This window comes from Histoplasma capsulatum, genomic scaffold (genome assembly GCF_000149585.1).
Source record: "Histoplasma capsulatum NAm1 scaffold_5 genomic scaffold, whole genome shotgun sequence".
Lineage (NCBI taxonomy): Eukaryota > Fungi > Ascomycota > Eurotiomycetes > Onygenales > Ajellomycetaceae > Histoplasma > Histoplasma mississippiense.
The window spans coordinates 901,175-920,220 of NW_001813978.1; the positions used below are offsets into that span (position 1 = coordinate 901,175).

Sequence of the window (19,046 nt, forward strand, 5' to 3'; positions counted from 1 at the left end):
CAGTGTCCTTTATGTAACGATATTTGTTCTTGTAAATCTCGTTCTTGTTTTTTGGATTAGGTGCATGGAATGGCATAGAATCATCGATTTTTTCCCTTATTTATTTGACCCAAACTATGCATGTTTCTGGGCTGTGCTTCAAGTAAAATTACCATCCGTTTATGTATTGCATGAATAGACTTTCGTATTAGCTGATCGTCTCGATAACATGGAACAAGTTATATTCACGGTCCTTTCCAGGATATTTATGTACAGAAAAATGATGCAGAGGGGGGGAACTACCATCAAAAACATGCTGAGCAACACTACAAAGAAAAGCAGGGAGAAACGGTGATTGCAAATACAAGCCCTGCGGGGAAAAAATATGTAACTATATGCTCAACAAATAGCAACGAAGCAAAATTCCCATAAACGCCCGGCCTGGAGGGATGATACGCAATCGGAAAGATGAATAAGTTCACAATCACCAAGAAAAGTATAGAAAATCCGACATGTTCATTTGGCAGATATCCTCATCGAGGTCCACGCGGCTGTCCAGCCCGTTCCCACGGACGACTTGTCCCGTAAGTTTGTCCACCGCCACCGCTCTGTTCATTTCTACTGTATCCGGGACTCGGGGTGCGGGAGGGGGACGAATTTGCGCTACCCCCATGCAGCCTTGCCCGCAGCCTCTCCTGGGCTGACACAGCCGATGTAGACTTTTCGAGTTCCGAACCCAGTCTATTCTGCTGCTGCTGCTGCGCAGCCTGGGAGGTTTGATAAGAGCCCGCGAGCTGGCTAGGGAGCGGACGAGCACTTGTAGTTGTGGGAGGTGGCGGGGTGCGGGAATTCTGGCCATCAAAATAAAATCCCGTGGTGCGTGGGGTGGGTGCTGAAGTGGCTGGCCGGGGGGGTCCATTCGGAGGCGAAGGCATGAGATGTGATGAGGACGTCGGCTGGGGTTGGTGTGACGCGTTGCGACCCACGCGCAGGCTGGAGGTTTGCTGTTGTTGCGGTGGGTGCCTGGCAGGCGACGGGTCCCCCCATAGATCGCCTAAGCCGCCTCCTGCGGCGCCGCCGTATCCCTGGAAGGAGGCTTGGGTTGCGACGACAACTGTTGGGGGTGGAGGAGCGGGGGACTTGGGGTCCGGAGGCAGCCAGGCAGGAAATCTGCGGCCTTTTTCGGTGTAGTAGGCTCGAAGGACATTGGATATGTGAGAGCAGTCTTCGGAGTCTGGGTCGTCGGTCTCATCGCCAGATGATATGGCACGGCGGAGAGAGTTGAAGCGCGTGCTGAAGTTGGAGATTGCGGAGGAGGATTTGAGAGAGGAGAAGTAGGATGCCATGGCTCTCTATGGCCCTTAAGTGTGTTTCAGAGGTTCCTTGTGCTTGCGTTTGGGCTGGTTTTGATCTGTTCCTATTAATATACTTTGATTTGGCGAGGAAAATATGAATGTCAGGAGGTGGAAGTTCCGTTGATGTTTCGAATGGCGGAACAGAGGGGCAAATGGAGTCCAACCGGCCAACGCAGGGTCAGCGCCGACTGTAGTAAATTGCTCCGAAGCGCGTCGCCATCCACTGTGCCTCGTGGTTCTTATTCGAACGATGTAGCGAGATTTGAGCAGCAATATACCTAGGTGTTGTCACAATGTGTGTTTTATTCAAGGTCCGAGTTGCCGTTGCGGAGTTTGCGAGGAGTAACACGTGACGACGATGAGGTCTTTGTCAGTGCTCCAGGAAGAAACCAGTACTGTGATGAAGGGTAATCAATTAATGGGCTCCATTGTGTGACAGCTAGAAGGTATCTATACAAATAACACAGATATCCTTTGAAGAAAGAAAATATCTTGGTGTGGTGGATTTCTAACATATCATGGCCATTCTATAAAACCCCTGGCCGCTGAACTCTTAGCTATCCCTAAACGCCATCCACGGATGCAACGAAAAGTCCCAAGTGAGAATAAATCAAACCAAATGTTTTTTTCGTCATGGCAATTGTATTCAAGTATATATCCCCTCCTTCGATGGTCCCTCAGTCTCATACTCAATCTCAATCCGGCCACCCTTCTTCCTTGGTTTGGGAGGGAGTGGAGCACGTTTCCGCTTGCTGCCAGGTACAGGTTTCTTGGGGACTTCGTCCACTTCGCTGCTCTCCTCACTGTTGTCGTTGCTTTCATCGTCATCGTGGTCATCATCATCCTCGTCGTCGTCGTCGTCGTCGTCGTCGTCCTCCTCCTCCTCCTCCTCTGCACTGTCGCCACCTAACCAGTCCTCCATATCCTCCAAATCATCATCCTCCTCCTCGTCAATGTCACTTACATACTCAACCTCGCCAACACCTTCCTCTTCCTCCTCCTCTTCCTCAATGCCTTCGTCGAGATCCTCATCCCGCTCACCCTCTCCCTGCCTCTCCAAGCCGCGCAGAACCTTCTTCCATATGCCCTCCTCCACATTCAGCGGTCGATCACCATATGCGCCACTCCGTAATCTCTCAATCAGCTCTCTCTCAATGGCCCTTTCCACCTTCGCAGCAGCCTCTGCTTTGCGTTCACGAGTCTCCTCTCTTCTCCTGACCTTAGGCGCTAGCTTCGCAACCAATTTCTCTCCCAGCCTTTCCTCTTCCTTAATAAGCTTCCTCGTCCGTATAGACACCTGCGTGAGTCTAGTAAGTCGCTGCTTGCATTTGTGGATTAAAAACTTGGGCCAGTAGATCAGGCGCTCATCGAGCTGCTCGAGGGCTTTTGCGTAGTTGGACGATAATCGTATCCGCTCCCACCATTTGCTGGGCATGTGAGATCTCTCAATTGTCTTCATGTATAGGTACATCGCGCCTGTTGCTGAGTCGGAGCGAACCGTGGCATATCGGGAGTTTGCGAGCGGACATGACTGTCTATTGCATAGGCCGGTCACGTTATATTCGTTGCGGCAGAAGTTTTGGCCTTTGGTTGTCCTGCATAATGTTGGCGATGATTAGATCGGTTTTTTACGCACCGCACCCGGGGTCAGCTATCTGATGGACCTTAAAACATACTTGAGTTTGTAGGAGCAAAATTGCTGGTTTATAACCTGCCACACGATTTCGTCGGAAGACATATTCGTAAGTGTGGTTTCATGAGCGCTCCTCTAAACGGTTATGGAGTGTGGCAGAGTGATCTGATGTTCGCCGTTATACTTCTGTATTTCTGGATTTTGGAAAAAAAAAAAAAAGATCGTTGTTGGATAATCACGTGGTTTTCCTTCCAACCCCCTTTTCTTTTCTTTCTTACATCGCAAAAATACACAAACACAATAATGTGGATCTTGTTGCTGGGTATGACGAAAGTAATAAAGAAAAGTATTCCAAACACTCTTTCTATTTACTTCACATCGTCTACTTTTCTTAGCCCATTTCTTCATATGTTTTCTCAAGTTCTATGTCTGAGCATTGCTCCACTTGATCATAACTACTAGTACTATCAGTATCTCTCTTCACTGACAGGAGATATCTATTCAGAACTCTGATTCCTTCATACTAGTACTTTTGTTGACCTGTTTTTCATATGTTTATGTTTCTGTTGTTAATTCACTCGTTCCAGGTGAATGATTCTCTACCATCCCGCAATCACTGTGCCCTCGGATATTCTCAAGAGAGGAGCAGTCTCAGCTATTTCTTAATATTTCTAGCATTTTGTTATAAAGTGCGATTGGTACTGCAGCTCCCCCTGGCATCAAATTTCAAGCTGTGTTTGTTTTTTTCATGAGATCCTTGATATGCTGGCAATTGTCACCAGGGTTTTCTCAGCATTCATCCAAACCCTCTCAAACCCTTGCGATTCTTTCTAATCCTTTTCACGCAGCCACAACCTTTAATATGGTCAAACAAGTATCGCCCTCCCTATCTAGCCTTAGAAGGGGAGTTGGAGCTTCTAGTATCGTTCCTGATGGTACTTCCTCGAGCCGAAACAGTTGTGGAATATGCTATACAGAGTTCAACTTGAAAACCAGTGCTGCCTTGCAAGAACACCTCGAAAAGGCTCATTTTTACTGTGGATCTTGTCGTTGGTTCGCGGAATCAGCGGAACTCCTTGTTCAGCATAACGAGTCAATTCATCGTATGTGTGTAGACTGTGCAAAAGTGGTTTCAAATGGGCGAGGAATTTGTGAAGTAAGTCTATTCCAATTTGACCCTGTTGCTATTGAAATAGCTTCCAGGGGTGTCATTATTTCATTTACTGATACCCCACTTCAGCATCTCACCAAATACAACCTGCGTACAATCAAATGTTACTGCTGCAACGCTACCTTTATCTCCGTTTCGTCCATGTTCTACCATCTCGAAAATGAATCCTGCCCCTCTGGCATTAGTCGACAGGATATTGAGAAATTAACGACATATTACCTTAACTACCTTCGGTATCAGGGCGTCTTCTTGTACTACTGTGGTCGCTGTAGACGTCCCTTTCGTTCCATGTTTGACCTTCTACGACATGTCGAGGACGTACCCTGCATGGGACTGGGTTTGTATGGTCGTGGCAGTCTCATTGACTATATCGCAACCAATATTGGGAGCCTTACTAAAAGCCCCATTGAAAGGAATGATACCGCTGCTGTACGAACAACTCTTCCAGATTCAAAGGAGAATGAAGAATTTATTATCAAATTGGACCCCGATAGTATCCGAGGGAATAAAGCCAAGGAAACCGGAAATAATGAAGGCGGGCTCATACCCCGAATCATCATAACTCGAGTTGACGGATCTACTATTAAATGGTAGAAATAATTTGCAATTCAGCTTGCCGTTCTCTCCTCTTTTGCGACCGTTAGAACTAACTCTCCAGGCGGTTCCGTTCTTTTCTCAGTTTATTATTTCTTCTCTCGAACAGCGATAATATAACAATTACCAATCCTCAACTTACACGAGCCATGTCTTACTATAAGGCTTCTCCCTGCTTAATTTGCCTGTTATTTTCAAGGTTTCACAAAGTCTTGATCGGAATTAGGCTTGGATGCAATCTTGTTAATACCCATACGAAACCATTTTTCATTCATTCCCTTGCTGTTTCTATAGGGTAATTAATATAGAATCATTCCCGCCCTTTGATTAGTTGCGCGCTCTTTCTCAATATCTGTATCTTCTCTCGATATCTAAATTTAGTATGATGATGACCCTCATACCCCGCGTTCAGGTCAATCCAATGCGCATCACACTTACTCTCATTCATTTCATATCTATTTTCTCTGTCCTATTTATGTCTCTTATCTCCTCTCATTACTAGTCTTCATCAGGTACACTTTCCCTTTATTTCACTCATGAATGACTGCTTCGTCTACCTGTTCGACGTGTCCATTCAAAGCTTTAAATACTAAATCCAATATTTAAAATTTGGCTCTACTAACATACTTGGTCCCTTGCATAAGCAAACAGGTTGCTGCTTTCAGAGCCGCTCCCCAATCTAGGAGCGAACACATATCTAGGACTATTTTGATGAAATAACGCTGACAATATAAACCTAAGAAGGCAATGGATGAAATGATCGTGAAATCTTCACCACCAGCATCACCTAACATAAATCTACTCCAAGAAGCGCTCCCAAGACATTCGATCTATTTATTTCAGACTCTCTATAACCTTCCCGATCGAAATAGCCTTTTCTTCTCCATATCTCTCCGTCACGACTTGCAGCGAAACCGGCATCCCTTTAACTAGGTTCACATTATCTACATTCATCTAATCAGCAACCAAAATACAAAAACTTTTTTATCTGCAACAGTGTTACACAGCCCACAGAATGACAATACATTTATGGACCACTCACATTGCTGATGATTAAAGGCGTCCGATTCATTTCGAGGCTTGTGCTCAAGCCACTCACTGCCCGGTGCGTCAACGACAGGATCAACCTTGGTAATTGGGACTGTCAGGGCTGCGTAGTCGAGCAAGTTCCAGAGAGCACTGTAGCCGAGCAGCTGCTTGCTCTCAACCCAAGTACGTGGCTTGAAATTAACCCAGGCCATAACTGGCATTACCAGTGCGTCGATGCCGATTTTGTTCCAGTGAGCAAGGTACATTTCCCTATACGCAATTTTCTGCGTCTCAAGCTATGTTTGGTTGGGTCAACTTCGTCCAAGAAGCAAAGCGGAGTTGGCACAGAAGAGAGCAAAAGCCACCGTGTATCTGGTGATTTACTGGGAAAAGAAAAAGAAAAGAAAACACACGAATGAAAGAAACAAAAAGAATCTGGTTAAACATACCTGCTGCCGTTGGTGGATGTCTAGTTTATCCCGCTCCTCACCGACAAGCATACCTTGAATCAGGGGCTCGTCAACCAACTTACACATGTTGTGGCAATCCTCTCCACCATCGGCCAATACTGCTTTCAACCATAAATTGATTCCCTCGTCATGTGAACTGGCGTCCCACTCAATTACTGCCAATTGTTAACGACCATTTCACATCACTGTATAAGGGTTCTGCTGGGCTTTACCTTCATGCCCTGCTGCCTTGAGTCTAGCCGCGGTTTCTCGCAGAGCTCGAGATATTGGAGGCTGTGGTTTCACAACCCCATCATCGAAAATGAAGGCTATCTTTAACGGTCCAGTGGGCGGTTTAGTAAGCTCCTCTCTCCATGGAATTGGTAAGGCCCTCGGATCGGTTTTCCACGGACATGAAGAAGAGACAGCTTTCATAAACATTTCAATGTTCCCCAGCGTGTGGCTGATTGGGCCAGCAACTGGCTGGACGATGTAATTTTGGGTCATCCTGAATTGGGGATTGGTTTAACAAAAAACCCTCAGAATCTTATCAATGGCGAAGATTTTGTATACATACGATGATTTTTCCCATGGGATGCGTCCCACAGACGGTAAAAGCCCGTACAAGCCTTGTAACGCAGCGGGAATCCGGATTGAGCCCCCTATATCTGTCCCGACACCAATGATACTACCCTGGGCCCCAACTAAAGCGCCTTCGCCACCCGAGCTGCCCCCTGAGATAAGATGTTTATTGAAAGCGTTGACGGATTGACCGAATACATGGTTATACGAATCCGACATCTATGGCAGCGGATATCAGGACCACATTGAAGCTAATTTGTCCGAAACAGGAGCAAACGTACCATGAGTGATTGTGGTATGTTCGTTTTGACGTACAAAACTGCACCTAAAGAAAGCAGCAGTCGAACGACGCTCCCGGACCTCTCAGCTGGTTTTCCAATCAAACCAGCCCATCCTGAGTTGTCGTTTGTCAGCACTTAATACAAATATAACTGCCGTTACAACAACCCGCAGAATAAAATGATGTATTCAGCCCAAAAAATGAGAGAGAGAGAAAAAAAAAAAAAAAATAAAAAAGAAAAAAGAAAGAAAAGATAAGAAAAGAAAAGAAAAAAATCATACCAACAGTTGTATCAATGCCCTCGATTTCAAATCCATCCTTGATCGAGATTGGTAAACCATGCAGTGGTCCAACCACACTCCCCGTCCTGGCCAAATGATCATCAAGCTCTTTTGCTTGTTTCAAAGCACGTTCAAAGAACATCTCCGTGCAGCAGTTGATTAATTGGTGTGCAATTGCAGCCCGTTTGCAGAACGCGGTCGTCACCTCCAAACAAAATAGCTCTCCAGAAGCCATTTTGCGAAGTAGAGCGGGTGCATCGGTGATTTTTGTGATTTGTCTCTCCTTGTCAGAAAGAATATCACAAGATTCAATGACATCTATGGAATTGACGAAATCCTCAGGAATAAATGGCAATCGCCATGCGGGAGGGATGGATTCGGCTTGACTCCGGCGCTTCTCTCGAACGATTTCTTTCCAGTGCACCATAGTTTCTCAGGAGCCTTAACTCGGGGAATATTTGTCACTTCTATATCTTCAGCAGAATTACACTATAATTTTCAAATCGCTGTCTGCCATAAAAAGCTGGTTGCCGGCAATTTATGGGATCAACGAGCTACTTTAGGCAGCAAAGTAAAGCCAATGTATCCAGAGAGCACAAACGACCAGGTCGAGTCTATGGGCCATAGGATAGTTGCAATGCTGACGACCAATTCGCAGGATGTTCGGGGGAGAGGATATGTTGATGAAGCAATTCGTCTGGGGGCGAGGCACAATTGGCGCAATAACTACCATTAGTGTATTAACTCGACTGTTAGTTCAGAAGTACCAACCAATAATTTCTCATACTAAAATATATGCAATTCTATTTGCTGGTACAGATCCACTATCTCATATTTTCTTCTCAACATATTACTGCTTCATCATTCAGCTTCAAGAATCCATCTTTCTTCTCACCTCATACTCTGCAAAATCATGACATCCAAAGATATTTCCTACCATTATCGATGACTACAATCATTATATGGATGGGAGCTTCCTATGAGACTCATATGCCCACCAATCGCACCTGGTTATCAGTTCTATATAGCTCTATAGCCATGGGGAAATAAAAAACACTTCCACGGTTAGCGCAACTTCGGCTGTGGCTGCGCCACCTTCGACATTCAGAGTTAGCTGGAAGCCCCACTGTCCCAATCATGTAATATGTTTGGATGCACATCCAACCTCGAGTATCCACCACGCCTAGCATTTAGAACGCTGAGCTACTATCACGGTATGTCTTCCTGGATGCCTGGGTTGTTGTTGTTGTTGTTGTTCTTCATATTTTTACTAAGGCCATATGCAGTCTGAGACTATGACAGCCTTCACCTCACTAGCCTACCCTTATGTTCGGCTACTCTCTCATCCTTGATGGAGAGACTTCACTATACCATTCTAGATCTAACCCTCAAGGGGGGCTTTGCCCCACAAGGTACCCCCAATATCCACCAAGATGTGATAATATCCTTTTTGGAGAAGGTGGGATTCGAACCCACTATCTCTTGTCTCAGCAGAGGTGGCCCCAACACCAAGTGCCTACTTGAGAAAGCATTCCATGAACAGCGCTTACCAGTACGCCATCCACCCCGCCTGGATGCCTGGGTACGTACTCATGTGATATACATGGACATCCTTTTCTCGCCACCAGCCCACAGATCTTGAATGGCAGACCAAATGGGGCCAAGGACTGACGACGTGTCACACAGGTTCCTGCCAAGATACCTGTTCCAAGGAGATAACGAGGGATTTATACGGAGTAATTCGGGTCGATATCCACTTAATTGGAAACCATAAATAACAAGCCCCCAGCATGCCCGTGCCCCAGATCCAATCCAAAACGGCACTAGTGGCGCCATCAACTGCGGATACTTTCGTGCGCAACCTCCTTGAAAAACACAGCGTTCCTCCTCAAAACGCCTCCATAATCGCGAAATGCCTTGTCGAAGCCGATCTGCGCGGCGTCGATAGCCATGGCATAAATCGGATACCTTCATACCTCACCCGGATCCGACAGGGTGTCCTGAACCCCACCGCAATCCCCTCCTTGAAACAAATCACACCCGTCGTTGCCCAAGTAGATGGGCATAACGGGTTTGGTTTCGTCGCCGCACACGCTGCCATGGACCGTGCAATTGCCATGGGGAAGGAATATGGCATTGGTATGGTATCTGTCACGCACTCGAACCACTTTGGCATGTCCGCCTCGTTTGTCCGGCAGGCAGTGGATGCGGATATGATGAGCCTTGTCTTTACAAACTCCTCGCCTGCGCTGCCTGCATGGGGCGGGAAGGAGAAACTATTGGGTGTCTCACCTATCGCATGTGGAGCGCCCTCCGGCGCATCTGGGGTGCCGTTTATCCTTGATATGGCCCCGTCAGTTGCTGCTAGGGGCAAAATATACAAAGCGCGAAGAAGGGGAGAGCAGATTCCGGAGGGCTGGGCGTTAGACGAAAATGGCGCGCAGACTACAGACCCTGTTGCGGCGTTGGGAGGGGTGATGTTACCAATGGGCGGGCCTAAGGGGTCAGCGTTGGCGATTATGATGGATGTTTTTTCAGGAGTTTTGTCTGGCTCTGCTTTTGCGGGACATGTTACTGGTCCGTATGACCCATCGAAGGAAGCTGACGTGGGGCATTTCATTGTGGCCATTAAACCTGACCTGTTTATGGAATTGGAGGAGTTTAAATCGCGGATGGATTACTTGTACCAGAGGGTCGTCGGCGGGGAGAGGATGAAAGGTGTCGATAGGATCTACTATCCGGGCGAAATTGAGCTGTTAACAGCGCAGAGAAGGAGGGAAGAGGGGATCCCATATGTGCAAGCGGAAATTGAGGCGTTGAATCGTGAAGCAGATGGGATTGGAGTTGCACGTTTAGAAGTGCTATGATTTGAGGTGTTAAGAGGCGTTTGCCAGTGCCTAGAGCATTTTGAAGAAATATAGCAATTGATTGTAGCGGACTACTGTATCTGGTATTAACCATGCAGCTATCTCAAGGACATTCGTAATTTAGAAAACGAAAAAATATGTGCCAGAAGCGGGTAGAAATTGGCCAGCAATCCTTACATGTCCTTGGACATGAGAGTACCGCTGACAACGCACAAGCAAAGAATCATGCTGAAGCCGAGCGGCTCAGTAACGAAGTAAACTTTGGAAGTAGCTGTATCAGAAATCAAACATTGGACATCTTGGATATCAAATTCAAACAAGAAAAATCGAAAGGAGAGGTAGGATAATGTAGATCATGGCCTCTAGAAATGATAATCTCTCTTCTAACCCATAATCCCTTCAACGATAAAACAACAACCTCAAAACTGGCGCATATCACGAACGAAAAGCAAGCATTTCTCAGCATAGCACCTAGGAAAACAAGTCAAACAAGCCAATCACAAAGTGACTGTCTCCCTGATCACCAATTATCCGATTGTGCCACTCCAGGCTCTGACCATTCCACCCCATTAACCCCTGAAAGTGGCTCACCCTCCTCGCTGGCTGTGTTGGCCAGTTCATCTCCGTTAACCCCCCACCCCATACTCTCCAGCTCCCGCACGAAGAAATCCCGTTCCTCGTCCATCAGTGTGTTCGCATCCTCAAACGCCATCGTATCTTTATACTTGCGCAGGTGCCACCAGTGCGTGAGTCCACGCAATGTCTGTTCCATGGGCAATGCCTCTTCAACTTCAGCATCCACGTCACTCCCAGCCAGCCAGTCATCGCGCAGTTCCGGGCGACAATACAGGTAAATTGCCGTGATGACGCGCATGTGGTTCTGACGCCACTTTCGACCGCAATACGGGACTTGCGACTTCACTAGCTTGAGTGTATAAAGGCGAAGACGTGGATCGGGGACCTTGATCCCCTTACGCAATATGTTGCTAGATTTGTATTGGACAAGTAGCAGGCATCGATGCGCTTTTCCTCGGGTTATTTTTTGCATGATGTGCAGGAAGTTGATGGAGGAGAAGAAGTTTCGGAAGGAGAAGGTGGTTATTGGCCCAGCGGGAGCGGGAGCACTTGGATAACCCAACTCATCGACTTCAGGAAGGGGTGCCGAACATTCGCGAGGATGAGGTGGTAGCTTTTGTGGTGATACTGAGCGGACAGAGTTATCTGGTGCAGGTTGTTGCGGCCGGGCCTTTCGAGGGATCGGGGGTGGGGCAGCATCGTCCTCACTGTCAGGCTCTTCTGGTTCAGATGAGGTTGCAAGTTCCGGGGGTTGGTTAGAATGGATATGGCAGAAATGGAAAAAACTAAACCAAATTAGCAATGAAGCCCATCAGTCATTACATTACTTGCAGCTCGGAGTCACCAACCTCAGATCATCTCGATCATTTCGTTGTGCAACTGCTCTATCGATCTCCTGGTGGATGAACATTTTTAATATAAGAGGGAGGTAGTTAGAATCGAGTAGCAACTGCGTCATGTATTCGAATTTTAAGATGTCTGGGAATTTGTGTCAGCAAAAATCCGACCAAAAGCAGATCTCGTGCTGGAACATACGGGATCGTTTGAACCACTTCAGTATTAATAATAAACACCCTGAAATAGCGCTAGAAGTTATTTCTCGGTGCCTGATGGCATCAAGTTCTTCGCTATCATGAGGGCCATCCCCCCCCTCTATATCTTGAGAGGCTGAATATGGCGCAGCCGTATCGTCGAACAAGGTGGGATTGGAGGCGCTAATACATTATGTATGTTAGCTCTTTCAAATTTATACCTCTAAACGTCACGCCGGAAGCCCCTACCCTTGTTTATAGCCATTCTGTCCGTTCATCTTCGACTGCAACGCGGCAGCTTCCGTGATGTTTACTAAAATTTCTTTTAAAAGGACAATAACAATCGATTGTAGATTTGGAAAGGCTTGGCTCTACAAAACGCAGACATTAGCTAGGCAATGTACGCGGGCCAGAGTTTAACGAAACTTACGTAGAAGTCTTCGACAGCATCTAACCGATCTTGGATATACGGGTCGTCGGATTCCTTTACATGTTGGAAACTCATGTCAGGCTTCTCCTTTTCTGGCTTCGGTTGTCCCGAGTTTGAGTCAACATCGTTCGACCAGTCAGATGGCGGTTTATTGTCTAAATCTGTGGCATCCCAGCCCCTATCATACTTCAGGAATTTCTCTCGCTCCTCCCAGAGTTGGCGCATTGCTCTTGTCATCTTCATTCGACTAGAGAACAGGTGGCCGGCCTCGATTATAGATGCAGGCACATCACTGCCTTCCCATTTTTTACCCACCACCCTATCCTGAACTTCACTGCTTCCCTTTCCGCCAATATCATTACTGGTTTGGTCAAGGGGTGGATACATGAAAGGAAAATGTTGGTTTGTTTGATAATTTTGTTTTTTACCGCCTTTCCCACCTGGGCCCATGGGAGACGGAGGAGGTGATGGAGCAGGAGTGGCGATGTGAACTGATTGGTGAAGAATAGATCCGTTTCCACTTAGGGAGGCTGGTCCAATGCCAGAAAATAGGGTTGATTCAGAGTTATATCTGCACGAATAGCTTGGTAATGGCGGAAGGATAGAATTGTTTTCCAACTCAAACGGTACTAACGGAGGAGGGGGGTTGTACGCAGGGTATTTGGAGGTAATTTCCTGTCGAAAAATGTGATAATCAAGTGGTGAAGCAGTAAGAACTGGTAGCTTGGACGATTTAGATGCTGCTTCCAAGGTACCGTATTCAGGTTCCAGGCCAGCTTTTACCCTAGCTAAGCTGTCGGATCCTCCAAATAAGAGCAACAGGCATTTCCATAGCAGGAGAATAACCTAGGGACCTTTAGAATGAGGGATTTCAAATAGAAATCGGGGCTAAACTTACTCTGCTCAATGGAATCGTCGCTGCATCCTCCCATCGCAATCGAGAAATAATTTCGACAAGGAAAACGAGAATATTCGGTTTTAAGGCGGCTTCCAAAAGAATGGTTAGCTATGATTTATTCTTTTCCGAGGATGCGACAGTCAAAAATATACCAATATCCTTCTTCAAGTCCGCTTGATTTGGACTCGACTCTTCCTGTTTGCGAGCTACCTCTACAATTAAGTACATAGAAGTCAAGATGAGATTTGCTTCTTTCTCACGAGCAGCATAATACGCTGCCGTTCCGTTCTCCGTCTCGAAAAATTTCGCATCCGTGTTTGTTACCGGCCTAGTATACGCATATTAGAAAAACGAGAACGCAAATAAAAACGGAAAATCCGTGATATATGGATTAACTAACGGGTCCTTCTCAAAAATGCGGTTCATAGCCCAAAACAATACGGCGATTCCGCCACATCGTTGTACAAGTAAAACATTGTTTACCATCCATCTAATCTGCATCGACCTTGAATTTGGACACTCATCCGAGGATTCAAATTTTGAAAATCCGCCCGGAACATCTTCCGAAACTTTCCCTGCGGTAACGGCCCATGTTCCTGTAAGAATGTAGCAGACGACCTCAAGGGCTTCAATACGAGTGAAAAAATCCGGATTTTCGAGAGACTCAATCATGCACGACACGAACTTCTCTCGGATCTCTTCGTCAACATCGATCCACGAGATATCCGACACAGCTGGGGGACACGCCAGGTTCTGACAAAAATCCGACCACTTCTGCTCAAAAAAGGCCTTGGACCCCAACAGCATAAGACGATCCGGTTCATTGTACTGAAACCATTCATCCACTTCCTTTGGGAATGGCTGACAGTCGGCGTATTCAAATGCGTAAGAAGGCTGTTCTGGCCGAGGCATCTCGTGCACTAGTTTCCGCAGCTGGGACAGGCTTAACGAATCTGTTTGGGAGCCTGTATTCTGCAGCACAGGTGCCGGTGGTGGCGGCTTCATCGGCGGTGGTGGAGCAGCCGCGGCTGTATCCCTCCGCAATTCGGGGCGCACTGGTTCTCGACCATGACGTTGGGGAAAGCCAGGAAAGTCGTTGAGATCAGGTTTGCGAGCCTGTTCAGCCTTGAAACCTTCTACCAGCTCCAGCATGAGTTGATCATCGGGGACTGTAGAAATATCACTACCCAGCTGGTCGATCTCATCGGCGTGGACGATATGGTGTTCCGGCATGTCAGCACGCCGAGACTTGGAGGGAGGCTCCATGATATTTTGAAGTTTTGAAACAGGCCAAATGCCGGGTATTCTAACTTGCAAAAAGAAATAGGTCTATAAATGCACAATGTAAAGCAGAAACTCGAATACTAGTGTTCCCACGTCCAACGACAACCTTCAACTCGGCTCAGGCTTAAGGAGAAGTTGGAAAGTGAGGGCGACAAGCCGCAGCGCAGGGATTCTGAGGCAGACTCCTTCATGGCCAACGGTAATATAGATGTCAGGTTGAGGCCAAACCATCCATAGTCCGCCTCCGCTACGCTAATACTCAGCTCAATATCAATTTATCCTCCGGTTGAAGCTCTGGTGATGAGCCGGGAACCGGATGAAGGAAAATCCGATAGTGTCACATGACATTTTTTGAGAGCTTTTCCTCTCACAGCGATCAAAGAACGATATTAGAATCATTGATGGCGATAATTTGGATGGTTTAACAAACAATTGGCGGTTCGCTGCTCTACAGCTCCAAGCGGCATTATGCTATGTATGAGTGTACAGATACAAGCCCACATCTCTAAAAAGAGCATCATCAGAACAGAAAACGCCATACACGCCAATCCAGTGCAATGCATCAGACACTAAGCAGTGGTTCCGCGTGCATATTCTAAATAAATGCGATACAGGACCCCGGACGGCCTGTCAATTAAGCTTACGAGAAGGTTTAGCTTTCCGCTTGAATGCCACTCTTTGGTCGTTCCACCGTTGCCAACCTGCCTCGACGAGGTCTTCTTCAATAAGCAGATCACGCATTCTAGCCATTCTCGCTAGCTGTGTTTCCAAAGCCCAATCAACCCAGCCTTCCCGTCGTAGATAGCTGGAGAACCAGAACCACGATATTCCGCAAACCAACCCTGCAGTATAACCCGCTAGAACCTGCTTCGGAGTGTGATAATTGAGATACACGCGGCTGGCAGCGACTGAACCAGCACATATACAGGCTAAGACCGAAAGCGCTGCTCGTTGCATAAATGTAGAGGAAGAACGATTGGTTGAAGGGTCAGGTACATGTCGGACAAGGAGAAAAAATGTAAGGGAGAGGGAGAAGAAAGCGACGAATTGGGAATGTGAAGATGGCATCCCATAACCCTTTCCAAACATCTCTGTTGGGGTTAAAATTAGTCAAATTAGCACCATTTGTAAAGGAGCCCGTCTGGATAAATAGAGAGTAAACTGATACGAAAGGGAGTGAAAACATACGAGCTGGTCTCTCCTCGCGTATCAACCTCTTCAAGACGAGATTCAACCCTTCGCAGAGCATCTGACCGGCAAACATAAGCAGGACCTCCACCTCGCGCGTTGCCCAGATGAGAGTGACATAAATAATGCATAGCGCTTGTGGGACTAGAGCTAGGAAGGCAGACGCGTGGGATATGGGGTCGTCCGGGTTCTAGGGGGCGGTATCCGAGGACAAATATGTTAGTTTAGATGAAACGCGGAGTCGAGAGAGCGGGATCGCACACTCACGTAATGGACATGGGTTAATGACAGTGATGCCAAAGGGACTTCCATCTCGGACATTACAAAAGGAAGCCTGCAAGAATGGTCAAAACCAGCAGTGCGTACTATCTCAAGATAGTAGTTATATTTCATGGGCGCGTCAGCAACAAGAAATAGAAGAATCACCACCAGGCTATACAAAAAGTGGGAGATTGAAGTTGAATATAGCTCGTAGTATAGCCTCCCAATTCATGGGCGACCGGCTTTTGCTATTGAGTGTGGAGCATTGGTTCGTGGTGCCGGTTGTTCTTCAGATGCTTCTGTCCTTATTTAACAGGTCTCTTCCCTCTTCTGACAGCCTCATACTCTCTCGTGGATATAACCGGCAAATGAACTGCGAGAGCAGAGACACGTCATCGATCGACGAGCAGGCATGGGATATACGAGAGGGACAAAGCGAAAAGAGTCGAGTATTGCTCACAGCCCGAGAAAAAATGAAAAGAAGAGAAAGGAACAGGGGTGAAGGAAAACCCACGTTGCCCGAAACAGATGCCTTACTAATGTTGGGCAGGAAAGGTACAACGAACACCTCCAGTGCGGCGAAAATGCCATCCCACTTGGACTTCATTTTCTTATTTGACTGAATCGGCGTATTAAATAGCATAGAAGAGACAAGATAATTCCCCTGCGGGAGGGCGAGCATTTATATATCTATTCTGCTCGTGTTCCATCCAAAGATCCGTGTCCCAGTGGCCTTCCAGATATTTACTTAAATAACATCCCACTTCCCCGCAATGGCGAGATGACAAGACTGAGGATAAGGTATGCAAGACGTCTCATTTTCCCACCATTTATTTCTTCCGCTGCTCTGCTCTGCTCTGCTTTCTGCCTGGAGAACAATCGAACTTGGATTCTAACAAGACGGATGTTCAGCCACTCGTGTCCATTTCCCCGACCAAGGCTCTCGCTGGCTGAAACCCCGTTGTTACTCCGTGAACGAGAGATATATATCAAACGCGAGAGGGATAAGCGATAATACTTACCCAGAAAAAAAATAATTAAATTAAAATCAAAATTATACAAACAAATAATAATTAAATGGACGACCTGTGCGAGGACGAGAGAGCCGTTGAGCTGTCGTCCATTGCTGCGATATACCCCGAAATCGTTATAGACGCTGGTTCGAAATTCAGAGCTTCACTTGAGCTTCCCATCTCTCCCCGTAGCCCTTTAAAGGTTATTTTCCTACGACCTCAACCGTCACTCCCATCCCCACCGGCATCTCTCAGTGCCCGTGAGGATGGAGACGCTTTACACAATGACTCGGAAGAAGTGGAGCCATGCTCCCTCTCACATCTTCCACCGCTTAGGCTGGAAATTGAACTTCCGGACGGTTATCCCAGACTTTCACCTCCTCGCTTTTCTATCACGACGAATCCAGAGTGGTTACCTCCATCAAAAGTAGCGGAATTAGTAACTTGTGGGAAGAAATTATGGGAGGAATGTGGGATGGATGTGATCATATTTGCATATATCGATCATCTACAGCAGTTAGGAGAGCGGTCATTCGATCTTTCGACGGACCCCGAATTACCCGTTATCCTATCGCGAGATTTAAAAGTCGCACTTATGGATTTTGACATGCAATCTCGGCGCCAAAAGTTTGAACAGGAAACTTTTGAGTGTGGTGTTTGTCTGGAACCTAAGAAAGGGGTTAATTGCCATAGAATGTTGCTCTGCTCCCATGTTTTCTGCGTTAGTTGCCTTCAGGGCTTTTATAATGCTTGTATAAAGGAAGGAGATGTTGGTAAGGTGAAATGTTTGGCCCCGAACTGCGGGAGGGATCCGGAAAATGGACCACAGGACGGACCTGTGGGACACGGCGCTCCTGGGCGGCTGAGGAAAAAGGGCCGAACCCTCAACCCAAGTGAGCTGTTACAAATCCCACTAGACCAGGAAGTTGTCCAACGCTACGTCCACTTCAAAAGGAAGCGGAAACTGGAATCAGACAAAACGACTATTTATTGTCCCCGCCAATGGTGTCAGGGTGCCGCTCGCTCAAAACGGCACGCAAAGCCAGATTCGATAAACGCAGAAATGGAATTGTCGGACAACGAGGATGACGAGGATGACGAAAGTTCACGCCTCCCATTTGATCCACTAGGAACAGAAGATCAACTTCCACCAATGTCAGAACGTCTCTCGGTATGTGAGGATTGCAGCTACGCGTTCTGCTGCGTCTGCAAAAAAGGTTGGCACGGCGAGCTAGCATTCTGCTACCCACGACGAGCCGCCGATTTATCCGCAGCCGAAAAGGCAAGCGAAGAATATATCAAGACATACACCGCACCCTGCCCAACATGCGATACTCGCTGCCAGAAATCAATGGGCTGTAACCATATGATCTGTTTCAAGTGCAATACACACTTCTGTTACCTCTGCTCAAGCTGGCTCTTCGAATCCAACCCGTACAGCCACTTCAACGATCCGAAAGGTAGTTGCTACATGCGTCTTTGGGAATTGGAAGAAGGTCACGATTCCGGACCCGGCGGACCAGATTGGAATCTCGCCGCGGCACAGATGCAAGCTGAAGTGGATAGCGATGATGACAGCGAAGACCTCGAGCAGGAAATCGCCGCTGAAACCGGCAACAACGGCCAGGGGGCGAATAACTACAACTGGGGCCGAAATCAACGTCCACCTCCGCCAGCACACGCTCCTCCAAACGCAGCACGATTTCGAGCACCACCCCCTGCACCGGTGCCTCCTGGTGCTCATGCCAACCAGCAAAATGGCCGTCGTCCAGATGATGCAGCTAGGGCTGCGGCCGCGGAGCGGCAATTACAGGTTCAAGCAATGGCTGAAGCGCGAGCTCTGCAACATAACCCGCCCAATGCGCTACCGCCCCTGAGGCAGATGGCCGGGTTACAGCGATTTTTGGAACTGGTGCAGAATGACCAGGAAGATGAGTGGGACAGTGATGAGCTAGATTTTTGATACGAAAATGACTATAGCCTCGGCGATCTCCTTTGCTTGTTGAAATTAACCGGCGGTGTTCAGCCTAAGTTACATTTTTAGCGGCTTGATCTGTGACGCACCGGTTGGCGTGTTTCCTGCCGGATCGGAGAGTTTGATTTTGTGTAATTTATATTTAATTTATTGTACGTTTTTGGCAATGA

At 47.2% G+C, this 19,046-nt stretch overlaps 7 protein-coding genes across 7 annotated transcripts; 2 read left to right on the top strand and 5 right to left on the bottom strand.

Moving 5' to 3' along the window:
- Positions 1 to 512: 512 nt before the first annotated feature.
- Positions 513 to 1,325, bottom strand: HCAG_05121 (predicted protein; the record flags this gene model as incomplete). Its single annotated transcript, XM_001539604.1, has 1 exon — positions 513 to 1,325. The coding sequence occupies one exon, from the start codon at positions 1,323 to 1,325 to the stop codon at positions 513 to 515; it is 813 nt and encodes a 270-aa protein (XP_001539654.1).
- A 655-nt stretch (positions 1,326 to 1,980) lies between these two features.
- On the bottom strand, positions 1,981 to 3,072 carry HCAG_05122 (66S preribosome component MAK16; the record flags this gene model as incomplete). Its single annotated transcript, XM_001539605.1, has 2 exons — positions 1,981 to 2,929; positions 3,011 to 3,072. 2 exons carry the CDS (start codon positions 3,070 to 3,072, stop codon positions 1,981 to 1,983), a joined length of 1,011 nt encoding a protein of 336 aa, XP_001539655.1.
- Positions 3,073 to 5,566: 2,494 nt separating this feature from the next.
- Positions 5,567 to 7,780, bottom strand: HCAG_05123 (predicted protein; the record flags this gene model as incomplete). Its single annotated transcript, XM_001539606.1, has 7 exons — positions 5,567 to 5,676; positions 5,775 to 6,057; positions 6,211 to 6,386; positions 6,444 to 6,718; positions 6,788 to 7,011; positions 7,074 to 7,186; positions 7,354 to 7,780. 7 exons carry the CDS (start codon positions 7,778 to 7,780, stop codon positions 5,567 to 5,569), a joined length of 1,608 nt encoding a protein of 535 aa, XP_001539656.1.
- A 1,363-nt stretch (positions 7,781 to 9,143) lies between these two features.
- Positions 9,144 to 10,220, top strand: HCAG_05124 (conserved hypothetical protein; the record flags this gene model as incomplete). Its single annotated transcript, XM_001539607.1, has 1 exon — positions 9,144 to 10,220. The coding sequence occupies one exon, from the start codon at positions 9,144 to 9,146 to the stop codon at positions 10,218 to 10,220; it is 1,077 nt and encodes a 358-aa protein (XP_001539657.1).
- Positions 10,221 to 10,740: 520 nt separating this feature from the next.
- HCAG_05125 (conserved hypothetical protein) lies at positions 10,741 to 14,421 on the bottom strand (the record flags this gene model as incomplete). Its single annotated transcript, XM_001539608.1, has 8 exons — positions 10,741 to 11,581; positions 11,645 to 11,774; positions 11,832 to 12,010; positions 12,077 to 12,198; positions 12,258 to 13,103; positions 13,156 to 13,244; positions 13,308 to 13,483; positions 13,556 to 14,421. The coding sequence occupies 8 exons, from the start codon at positions 14,419 to 14,421 to the stop codon at positions 10,741 to 10,743; spliced, it is 3,249 nt and encodes a 1,082-aa protein (XP_001539658.1).
- A 587-nt stretch (positions 14,422 to 15,008) lies between these two features.
- On the bottom strand, positions 15,009 to 16,495 carry HCAG_05126 (conserved hypothetical protein; the record flags this gene model as incomplete). Its single annotated transcript, XM_001539609.1, has 5 exons — positions 15,009 to 15,034; positions 15,084 to 15,530; positions 15,628 to 15,817; positions 15,895 to 15,961; positions 16,455 to 16,495. 5 exons carry the CDS (start codon positions 16,493 to 16,495, stop codon positions 15,009 to 15,011), a joined length of 771 nt encoding a protein of 256 aa, XP_001539659.1.
- A 1,469-nt stretch (positions 16,496 to 17,964) lies between these two features.
- Positions 17,965 to 18,864, top strand: HCAG_05127 (conserved hypothetical protein; the record flags this gene model as incomplete). The annotated part of the gene is made up of 2 exons (XM_001539610.1): positions 17,965 to 18,072; positions 18,283 to 18,864. The coding sequence occupies 2 exons, from the start codon at positions 17,965 to 17,967 to the stop codon at positions 18,862 to 18,864; spliced, it is 690 nt and encodes a 229-aa protein (XP_001539660.1).
- Positions 18,865 to 19,046: the final 182 nt, after the last annotated feature.